The sequence below is a fragment of the Dendrobates tinctorius genome, unplaced genomic scaffold (genome assembly GCF_039654945.1).
Source record: "Dendrobates tinctorius isolate UK_male_01 unplaced genomic scaffold, ASM3965494v1 ptg000084l, whole genome shotgun sequence".
In the NCBI taxonomy this organism is placed as follows: Eukaryota; Metazoa; Chordata; class Amphibia; order Anura; family Dendrobatidae; genus Dendrobates; species Dendrobates tinctorius.
The window spans coordinates 24,826,858-24,838,997 of NW_027361752.1; the positions used below are offsets into that span (position 1 = coordinate 24,826,858).

Genomic DNA, 12,140 nt, shown 5'->3' on the forward strand with positions numbered 1-12,140 from the left:
AACGTTGCTGCCATCTAGTGGAAATAAAGGGGTACTGCCAGTAAGCGATGGCCTATCCTGATATGACGACACTACTATGGTAGCACAATTCTGGTAGTTGAACATGTTTGTGGCCAGCATCCTACTGGATCATCAGCATTAACAGGTACATTAAAGGGGGTAACCCAGCACCACTTGCATCTGGAGGTAAGCGGGGCCGGTGACATCAAGTCTACTGATGGCTCCTGACCTGCCTGCGCTAGCCTGAAGAAGTCTATAAAAGTGATGACACCGGTCCCGCTCACCACCTCCTAATGCAGGAGTGGAGCCCGATTACTTACCTGGAGGGTGGTTTTTCAGAAAAGATACCTGATGATAACGTGAAAGTGTTTGTGGGCAGAAATGGCAGCAATTTTCTTGGAAGGATATGTCACATTCCCAGACATGGCACTTTTATGTGTGTTGTGTTCTTGCAAAACCCCTTTAATAATCTTTTGAGAAGATGTTGGCAACCACAGACAAAATGTACGAAGATAGTAACAAAATGAGTATATACCGTGCTGTAAAGAAGTAAAAGCAATAGTGCGTGTAAATGGGAAACACTGCTGTGGATCAAAACCGTAAAAGCCATCCCACCAGCGTCAAGGTGTACCCCGACCAGATGGTGCCGCCTTCACGTCACTTCGATAATGTATCGTATGTATAATGTAAAGTGCTGCAGAATATGTTGGCGCTATAGAAATAAAATTATTGCTTCGACACATGGTAAGGATTTAATGCTAGAGGTCAGGGCCATCCCGATGTGGGTGCACCTTGACGCTGGCGTTTACTAGGCACTGTGTTGTGTCTATACACTATTGCGTTTACTTCCAGCAGGTATTTGGTCGTCTTGCTTGTATCTTAGGTTTTGTCTGTTTAATGCCCAACGTGAACGTTCTCCTATGTTTTGCATGCATACGAAGTGAAGTTGTACGATTGGTGGAACCCTGGCTGCATGTCCCCCTACCCATCCGGGTCACAAAATCCCATCTCTGAGTGGTGCAATAGTCACAAGCACTGACTACTTTCACGTTATGGTAGCGAGCGTGCACGTGTTTGTTCACTATGGAAGCGGTGATCAGAGTGGCAACACTACCACTCCAGTCACATTGGGCCCCATTCTCCTGACTGGTGGGGTTCCTAGTGGTCAGGCTCCTTCTGCCCATACATTTAGTTGTATCCTCTGGATGGGTCAGGAATGTTATTGGAAGGCAAACTCCTTTTAAGAGGAAACTCTTTAATAATATAATCACTCGAAATTACCGGCCGAAGCCTGAGGCTGCACCACTGAGAGATTCCGAAGACCCTGTTTTCTGTCGGATTCTGTGTCCTCAGAAATCGCGTGCAGATTGAAATTGCCATATAGAACTATACCTAGCACTCGGCTTAAACGAGATAGATTACCGTATGTGTAAATATCGGGGAACATTGAGGTGTTCGGTGATAGCACACAAGGTCTCCATGATCACAGATTACCTGACCGAAATCCATATAGAGGAAGTGTCATCGGAATCTCAGTAAGGTGGCCTTAAAGTTTAATATTTAGCTCTTGACATGGGAGTAAAGTTTCTGATTTGTCGTATACGTCAATGGATCCTCATATTCTTTCATCAAAATGGCAAAAATGTCAATGCGGGTTCATGGAGGGCGGGTTGGGTTCATGGAGGTCGGGTTCATGGCGGGCGGGTTCATGGAGCCACTACAGACTAACTGCAGGTTTTATCTGACATTCTCATTTTTTTTTAAGTGCCTGTGGACACAAGACTACGCCTGATGGTAAATCCATCCCTGTTAATAATTTCCTCACATTCTTTTACTGTATGTGGGGGGGAAAAAATGTGATTTGCATGCTGCCATCTAATGTCATCCATTTTGTTTCCTTCATTCAAGTATCATGGCTTAACCGTGGTGTAAAGCGGACCTCGCCTCCAGTATGAGCAGCGACTGGGACATGACGCACTTTTATGTACATTAAGGTTTGCGCCACGCACGGACTTCTCGTCTGGTTTATGTGGCCTCCTGCTCGCCCTGAGGAGTCCTAAAAAATAAGTGAAGGAATGACTGTACCTCGGAGACATATCCCAACCTACAGTTTGTGGGGCGCTTCCCCCATCATCGTCCTATAGATATTTCAAAGAGATCTGATACATGAAGCCGAACCCAACCGCTGTCCGTTCTGCCCCGGCACACTCGTTTAGGATGCTGAGAGCCGGTGGGCCGTGTCGTCTTTTTCCCTCTTTATAAGAGCTGTGTGCAATTGTCCCTGTAGTGATGAAGTAGAGAAAACCTGCTGATCGCTGATTGTCCTCATGGTATTATTCATATCTAGCGTTTTTGCAGCGTTTTTTTTTACCCTGCATGAAATAATTATAGTATACATTCCGACCTTTTTAAATCTCAAATTTTACTGCGTTTTTTGTTGCGTATTTTGAAGTGTCGGTGTCTCGCTCTTTCTGCATTTGGAAGATGAAATATCTGATCTTAAAAATGTAACAAAAAAAAAGCATGTAAACTTTCAACTGCGTTTTCTTTTTAAAAAAAAACAAACCTTAATTTCAATGGGTAATAAAACAAATAAACCGAAAGAAATCACATGCTGTATCATGAAAAAAAAAATGCACTGCAGGCTGAAAACTCAGGGAATAAAGTATGTAATATGGGGAATACATTTTAAAAAAATTCATTTTTTTAATGCTATAAAACGCTGCATTTTTACATGCGGAAATGTTGAAAAAGCGCATCCAATACGCAATGTGTGAACAGGCCGATAAAGGGGTTCTAATTTTACATTGGTAAGTGAAGAACATATTGGGTTCCATAAAATAATGCCTTTTTTTAGATGAGCGTAATGTCTGCATTTTGGCCGCAAAGCTCCAACCTTTACCCGTTTTGATCACTGCTGACCCTAAGGCCATGTTCAGATGGCACAGACAATACCTGGACTGACAGTTGGGTCTGCTGACCCGAATTTACAGCAACACAATTGCCTATGAATCTGTAACTTGGGGGCAGGAGACCTGCGCCTAGTCTGGGCATTGTGTAATTCCGGCTAAGGGCTTGTTCAGACGAGCGTGACATACGGACATGTATGTGCTCTCTGTGTGCACCATTGCCTGCACACAGAGAGCACACGCATCCATTATAGCCATTGTGTGTGAAAAAGATCTGCAGCATGCACTGCTTTGCAAGTTCTATGAGGATTCTGAAGTCATAGTCACTGCTGACTTTTAAGGCGTATTCCCATCTCCAAGATCTTACCCCACTGTGTAGTAGGTATAATAATATTAGCAAACACCTTCAATTAGAAATGTATAGTTCTTCTGATTAGCTATGTCACTCTTCCCATGTGCAGGGCATTGTTAAACTTAGGTGTCCATTAGTGGTTACGACTAGTGTTGAACGAGCGTGCTTGGATTAGATGTTATCTGAGCATGCTGATGTGCTAACCGGGGGTCTTCAGCATGCTCCAATAATATGTTCGCGTCCCCGGGGCTGCATGTCTGTTTCTTGGGCAATCCCTGCATGTGTCTAACAGCCGTGAGACATGCAGCCGCGGGGACTTAGCATATTTTTCAAGCTTGTTAACCCTTTACTGCCATTGGACGCAATAGTACGTCCAATGGCAGTACCCCAGCTTTGATGAGGGCTCCGGCGGTGAGAATAGGTGCAGGTGGAATCGCAATCCACCTGCGCCGATTAATTGGTTAATTGCCACTGACAGCGGGATTTAACCAACGCTTCCGGCCGCCGGACCGGAAATACATGCATCGCCGACCCGTCACTTGATCAGGGGGTCAGCGATGCGTTGTCATAACAACCTGAGGTCTCCTAGAGATCTCTATGGTTGTTGATGAGGCATTGCTATGAGCGCCACCTAGTGGTGGCTCCAGGCCCTGGGTACCATCCGCACATGATCCACTTACTTTGCGCATGGTGGTCATAGCCACATGCGAAAAGTAAGCGGATCAATGCATTCCTATGGGTGCGGAATCGCCACAATTCCGCAGAAAGAATGGGCATGCTGCAATTCCGCAGCGGAAAAATCCGCAGCATTAGCACAGCATGTGCGGAATCCCATAGGATTGCATGGGATTCGATTTTTGCGGCGATTCCACAGCGGAAAAATGCTGCACACACGCTAAATTTCCCCCCTTTCGCCTCATTCAAAATAAAAATTAAAAAAAAAATCACACGTACACATACACATTAGGTATCGCCCGATGTATTAATAAAAAGGATTAACCAGATCGTAGCTGGATAAAAAATCGAAACGCCAGAATTATGGGGTTTTTTTTTTTTTGGTCGCCACGACATTGCATTAAAATGCAATAATGGGTGATCAAAAGATCGTATCTGCACATAAATGCTATCCTTAAAATCGTCAGGTCAGTGCGCAAAAAATAAGCCCAGATCACGAAAAGTGGAGACGCTGCGAGTATCGGAAAATGGCGCAATCTTTTTAAGCAAATTTTGGAATTTTTTTTCACCACTTAGATAAAAGAGAACCTAGACATGTTTGGTGTCTATGAACTTGTAATGACCTGGAGAATCATAATGGCAGGGCAGTTTTAGCCTTTAGTGAGCCTAGCAAAAAACAAGTGTGGGATTGCACTTTTTTTTTTTTTTTGCAATTTCACCGCACTTGGAATTTTTTTTCCCACTTCCAGGACACAACATGCTAAAAAATGATGATGTTATGTTCAAAAGCACAACTCGTCCTGCAAAAAAATAAGCCCTCACCTGTCCATATTGACAGAAAAATAAAAAAAGTTATGGCTCTGGGAAGAAGAGGAGTGAAAAACGGAGACGCAAAACCGGAAAAGCTCTGCTCATTAAGGGGTTAAAGACATTCGTTTAGCCCCCCCCATTAGTTACGACTGCTGGCAGATGTCACTTTGTGTGCGTGATCGTAACCATGGATGCCGAAGCTGCTGCAATGCCCTTCACATGGGGTAAGCGACATAGACAATCAGAAGAACTATACTACAATTCTAACAGGAGGTATTTGCCAAGTTTAGTATTAATGATTATTACACCTACTACATGTTGGGATAGGACCTTGGAGATGGGAGTACCCCTTTAAGGACCAGATTAGTGCATGTAAATGGCAGACTGCTCCAGCACTTTTCTTCCAGGCAGACAAGCACACAGGAACCAGTCACATCCTTGATTTGTGGACATAAGTGGCTTGAATTTTCATCAGGTCGTCTGAACACTTCCTTACAGAAAGCATTTGTATGATTTGAGATTTCTGAAAACGGCTGGAAACCAATGTTTCTTGCAACAACCAATCACAGCACAGTTTTAATTTTAACAAAGCAGTTGAGGAAATGACAGCTGAGCTCTGGTTGGTTGCTATGGGCAACACCACAGCTAGTGTTAATAATGAGGCCTAGTCTGGCTTTGCAGTGTTTGGTTGTTTTTGCTCATTTACTACCAGTAGTCTATCTGACTGTAATATCTGGGAATTGGCCATTTCAGTCCCTTTTTATAGTTTGTCCTACTAACTGGAAAATACATTTATAATACATATTTCTTGGGGTGAGGAGTTTTGTCATGAGCCTTTAATCTAAATCTGTGGCCTCATTTATAAAAAAAAAAAAAAAAAAAGTTTTTTTTTTTTTTTCTTTTAATAAAGTATTTTTAGAGCAGTTTAATTTTTTTTTTAGCCACTAAATTTGCCCCATTGTCTCTCAATAGAAGCATGGCATTAATAAGATTATAGTTCTGTATTTTCAAATGGGTAATTCTGAATGAGCAGATAGAGCTAGGAAAAAAAAAAAAAAAAATATATATATATATATAGTATATTCAGCTGCTCGCACGCCATTCAGAACAGTACAATGTCTACGTTTCTGATGCTACGGGTCACCAAGGAGGCTCGTTGTTTATCTCTGGACTATTAGATGGCAGATTAAAGGAATTCTAGTGTATTATATGAACAATTGTATGTAAAATGTTGGTTTTATGTCTATGATTTTGCCTGTTATGGATGGTGCCTTTTTAGAGAACAAATTTACACTACGTTTATGCTGAAGAATGGGGCCTTGAGAGACAATTGCTTCCTAAAACAGTGTCGTTTTGGTGGAGAAAAGTGAACAGAAGTGACTGGCTGTGGCGGCGTGCTGGACGGTCTCGTGACGGCGTGCTGGACGGTCTCGTGACCGGCGCTTTCTGCTGCTTCCATGGACGGAGTTATAACTCTACAGCAAAGAGAAGTTAGATTGTAAGCTTCTTGGAGCAGGGACTTGGATGTGGTCCTTCGTCTCTGGACAATATTGGACTCTGATTACCTTTCCGCAGCCGCCATTATGAACAACTTTGTATTTGCTGTGTAATCTCAGTTTTTACCTCTAATGACTCAAAGCCTCTCTGTAAAAAAAAAAAAAACCAAACAATAATAATCCTTTAGCTGTTGTATATGCATACATGATCAACGTGTGTGTATGTTACCCAGATCATTGTCATTTGCTGAATTGCAATCCCCTATCACCACCAACAAAAAATAAATTGGAGAAAAGATGTAAAAAAAAAAATGTTTAAAATGCATCGTTGCCTCTAAAAACACTCGGCATAGTGCTAACATCATATGATTGTCCATCTGCAGATCCTTCCTATGGCCGGGTCAGACTTGTGAGAAACTCGCACATCAATACCCGGCACTGCCGCTGCATAGAAATACATGCAGCCGCACACTCCGGTCCCGAGTGCCGGCGCCAGTGCCAGGTATTGATGCAAGAGACTTGCGCAAGTAGGACACCGGCCTAATAGTGACCTAATTTTCCTTGACATTTATGTCCTGTCTCATCTTTTCACTCACTTCAATATTTCCTGTGATAAGTGGCAGGAGGCAACCAATTTAGAATTAAAAAAAAATATATATATATATATATATATGCTGTATATTATTAGAAAAGCAGGGGCAGCCCCAGGGTAAGGTGGATGCAGAGTCTCCCTAGCAAAGACCAAACAATCCAGATTAAAAATAAATGAAGGCAGCACACCAAGCAATATCGCAAAAAAAACAAAAACACAGTGGTTTATTACTCCATAGTGACAGTGACAACATTTCGGTTTTGAGATATGAACCTTTTGAAAATGTTGTTACTGCCGCTCTTGCTTAATAAACCACCGTTTTTGGTGCTATATTGCTTGGTGTTCCGCCTCCATTTGTTACTTGACCTAGATTTTGTGATACTCTATCAGGAGTTGCTTATCCTACAGGTAGTCTTCTGGTGCCTGTAATGTGCAGCTTGTTGGATATTACTAGTATTTTGGGATATTGTTTAACATTTTTAGATATTGGCGTCCTGAAAGGGGTCATTTCAAGTTGTTAAATGGGCAAAATTGCAAAGTGCTTGTAAAGAAAACATGCAACTTATTCCTTTACTAAAAATGCTCTTTGTTCTCAGGAATGAAGGGATTTTTAATTTGTTAGTTTACAACTTGATGTCTAGGTTACCGGATACCTTCCAGGAGCAGCTGGGCCAGTTCCCGTAGTAAGGAGCACGTGGCACATGCAGGCTCTTATTCTTTACAACCTGCTCAGAAGCTTGTTGGCTCCAGGTACCTGACCAGCTTCCATGGCCCTTCACTTCACCCATATTGCTCTCTGCGGCTTCTAGAAGAGATTGCCTTAATTCTGCAATGTTTGGACCATCGGAGTAGACAGTCCGGAGCTGTACGCTGAAGCGTCATGTTGAGAAAACACCTTAAACTTTGAGGAAAGGTAGACACTGCAGTCCATGATTTTTTTTTTTTTTTTGTATTGGGCTCATGAGTCTGGTTTTATCACATCTTCCACAGATGGGCAGCTATTATATATATTTTTTTCTTTTTCCATACATGTAGAGGAGTCCTATTCCATCTCTAGAGCCAATGTCGACTCAACAAGCAACATCTCAATTAGGAGAAATCTCCTGCTATGCAATACTTTACCAATGGTGGTTGGTGAGAACCTGCTCCCCAATTTATGAGTGTTGCTGTCTATCCAGGCTGCATTGGGCACACATTCTTATAGCAATCCCCATACTGATGAAAATAAAGAGCATGGGGCGGTCTAGTTTATTACTGTAAAGGGCATTACAGAACAAGTTCCTGTAAGTATATTGTGAGCGCAGTGATCACAGAAGATCGGTATTCAATGTCTTAATTCATGGCTGAGATTACACGTTCAGATCAGCTTCTGCCTTCTCAGCAAATGTGATGCACTGCCGCAGTCTTTCAGGTCTGACGTCACACCAGCAGGAGACCCCCAAACATTATATTGGACGTGTTCTTCCATGTTTGTATGGGATTGTCATGTTGGCCTGTGTACGCAATGTAAATATGAATAAAGGTGTTTTATTTCAGTTTCCACACTTCTCTTACTGATTAAATCTACAACAAAACTAATTGTAAAGTTTGTCTGGACCTGCAGGTTCTAGGCCATGCTTGATGGTTCATTTTATACTGCAAGATGGTCACAGAATCAGGAGAAAAAAAAAGTCCAATGTAATTAATAAAGGGATTGTCTCACAAAAAGCTTATGCTAGTGGTTGAGCCCCCAATAAAGATCCTTGAACAGGGGCCTTAACGTTTCATATGACCAGTGTTCCATTAGCTTCAGTGGGATCATTAACATGCATGGCCGCCGCTTTTCTATACAATGAATGGATCCCTGTACTACTGCTACAAACATGTGATGGAGCATCCCAAGCGATGTCTTCAGAGGAACCATAACCTGTTGGCCCTCACTGAAACCTGGATTCAGGATTCTGACACTGTCCTCCTGCTGCCATTTCCTATGGTGGCTTACAATTCTCTCATTCCCTGAGACCCACAAACAGACATGGTGGCGGAGTCGGCATACTCCTGTCCCCAATATACACGTCATCCCCCCAGTTCCATCACTCTCATTCCCTTCTTTTGAGGTCCACACCATCAGGCTCTTCTGTCCCCTCTCTCTCAGAGTAGCAGTCATTTACCGGCCCCCAGGCTCAGCCACCCACTTCCTTCACCGCTTTTCAGCCTGGCTGCCGCACTTCATGTCCTCAGAACTACCAACTCTTATCCTGGGAGACTTCCACATCTACATCACAGCTTCTATCACTAACCACCTCTCTAGGCCTCTTGCAGCTTTCAATCTCTGAGACACACAAGGATGGTAACACCATTGATCTGGTCTTTGTCCGGCTCTGTTCAATCTCCCACCTAAATAACTCACCGCTTCCACTTTGAGCACAACATTCTCTCCACGCTCACAAATCCTCACCCACCCCAGCTCACTCCTACCTACCACACAGTCAGAAATCTACAAGCCATTAACCCTCAGACACTTTCAGACTCCCTACACTCATCACGGTCCCCAATTTCCTCTTTTTCCTGTCCTGATCTGGCTGTTCATCACTACAATGACACTCTTTGAAGCACCCTTGACCAAGTAGCTCCCCTCACCCTCAGAATCTCCAAGCACAGAGTAAAACAGCCCTGGCTCACATTGCAAAGTCGACTTCTCCAGCGATGCTCTAGGAGTGTTGAACGCCTATGGAGAAAAACCCGCACACCAGAAGACTTCATCCACTTCAAATTTATGTTAAGAACCTATAACACTGCCCTTCGCCAAACAGACCTACTTCACCACCCTGATCTCCTCACTAGCCAACAATCCCAAGAAACTTTTTGACACTTTTCACTCCCTCCTCGGGCCAAAAGCACAAGCCCCTATCACAGACATTTGTGCCGATGACCTGGCCACCCACTTTACAGAAAAAATAGATAATATCCATCAGGAAATCTGCTCCCAACCACCAAGTGCTGTGACTCCCATCCCTTCCTGCATTGCCCCTGGCTTACCATAAGAGCCTTCAAACCAAAATGGAAATGTTCAGTGTTCATATCGGACAGTCACTTTTCAGGCCTGAACGACAAACACGGACTTTCTGCTGAAGTCTGGTTCAGTGTTTGGGGTAAGTCCATGGTTAGAGAGCACATTTTTTTTCTCTTAGCAGTTTCGGGTATCCATTATTTTCAGTGGAAGTTCAGGTGCTGCTCTAAAACCCAAACCAAACTTTCTGAAAAGTTTGGGTCAGGTACCAGAACCTGAAATTCCATCAGTTGCCCATCCCTTCTCCTGATTCTTCACATTTCAGAGCCATACCTGCTCTGTCCTGTAATAACCAAGCTGAAGACTTTCACATTCTCCTGACCATAAAGACTAACAGATACAGCCGTGGAAAAACAACTAAGCCGCTACAGCTGTCAAAATCCTTAGAGTCAAACGCCACAATGAGGGGGTGGGGTGGTTTAAAGACCATTTTTTTGTGATGTTCATCATGTGCTTTGGGGTTTCTTAAAACCCATATATAACCCCTTCCCCCCCCATGCAGAAAAAATAAAGCCTGCAGGTACTCAGACTTCACAGCCCCAGTAGAACAACATCATGAAGGAGTGTCTGATTCCGGATGTCGGATGAATGTGCCAAACCTTATCAGTGTGGGAAAGGTTAATGGTCAGACAGAATTATATAAAAAGTCAGTATGAACAGGGCTTACTCCTGAGCACGTAACACATGGACGCGCCTGGAGATCTGTATATGAGCCTAACATCACATAGCGAATATTGTCTGTTCCCCCTTTATTAACTGTAAAATGTGAGTGTGCCATCAATGCAAAGTATTTCTCCTGGGGCATAGTCACATGATCGTATCCTGGACCCATCTAAATTATTAGAACTATTAATTTTTTTCTCCCTACAATAGAACTAGATATCTGCATATGGTCCACCAGTTTATGCAGCTCATAATGCTCTATTACAGAGGTGTTACCGGAGATTTTTTTCCTCTGGGGCTATGCGCTTAGCAAGTAGCTGCTACCTGCCTGCCGATTCACTTTGCGCCAGGAGAAATCGGTGAACAGCCGGTCACAGAATGGCTCCCGGTGGAAATTTTACTTCCCGTGACGTCACGTTGACAGTAGTGATGAGCGAGCATGCTCAGATACTAACACAGTGTCTTCGGCACACGAAAAATATGTTGGAGTCCCAGCGGCTGTATGTCTGGTGGCTGTTACAGCCGCAACTCAGGTAGGAATTACTGGTTTCTTAGGCCATCCCTGTATGTATTGCGGCTCTGTTTATCAGACCACAGGCGCGGGGAATCAAACGTTTTTCGAGCACGCTGAAAACACTCCATTCGCACCAGAGCATGCTTCGATATACAAGCACACTCACTCATCACCAGTTGACAGCAGTTTGTTTGCTTCTGCTCTACTGCCGGGGCGTCACTGCAGACGTCAGGTTGATTGACAACCGGCTCCTTGTTGCCTAACTTGGCGCAGGCGGGCCGAGTTAGGCTAAGTGCACACGTACTTTTTTGCCCTGCAGAATTGAAGAAATCCGCAAGTCAAATGACCTGCATTTTTCCTGCGGATTTCTTCCGGTTTTTGTGCGGATTTGGAGAATGGAGCAGGTGGAAAACAGCACAAAAGTAGTGACATGCTGCATATTTTGAACCACAAGAAATCCGCGCAGAAAAATCCGCAGCGGTTTTTTTTTCTATTGACTAACATGCTACTGTACATCACAATGCGGATATGCAGCGTTTATGTGCGGTAAAATCCGCTGCGGATCCGCTGGAAATCTGCATCGTGTGCACATGGCCTCAGTGTGATTTACATTGAATGAACAGTGTGGCGCGCTTAGGCTGTGTGCACACGATGCAGATTTGCAGCGGATCCGCAGCGGATTTTACCGCGCAGAAACGTTGCATATCCGCATTGTGATGTACAGTAGCCTTAAAATCAATGGAAAAAAAACCGCTGTGCAGACGCTGCGTATTTTTCCGCGCGGTTTTCCTGCGGTACAAAATCCGCAGCATGTTACTCCTTTTGTGCGGTTTTCCATCTCCCCTGTCACCAAATCCGCAGGGGGAAACCGCACAAAAACTGCAAGGAAACCGCAGGAAAAATGGAAGAAATCCACAGGAAAAATGTAGGTCATTTGACCTGCGGATTTCTTCCATTCTGCAAGGAAAAATCCGCAGGGCTAAAAAGTCCGTCTGCACTAAGCCTTAGTCTGCTAATGACACTGATGTCCGGCGTGGGTGCTGGAAATATGTCACTTGCAAGAGTTCTTTGCATTGCTCA

The 12,140-nt window shown here is 43.7% G+C and overlaps 1 protein-coding gene across 1 annotated transcript in view; it reads left to right on the forward strand.

Annotated features, from left to right (window-relative positions):
* The window catches only part of CXADR (CXADR cell adhesion molecule), a 61,814-nt gene extending 53,440 nt beyond the window's left edge, over nucleotides 1–8,374 (forward strand). The window contains exon 8 of the mRNA XM_073584485.1: nucleotides 1,909–8,374. Coding sequence (XP_073440586.1) covers nucleotides 1,909–1,932 — 24 coding nt within the window. The 3' untranslated portion in view covers nucleotides 1,933–8,374. The remainder of the gene's footprint in view (nucleotides 1–1,908) is intronic.
* Nucleotides 8,375–12,140: the final 3,766 nt, after the last annotated feature.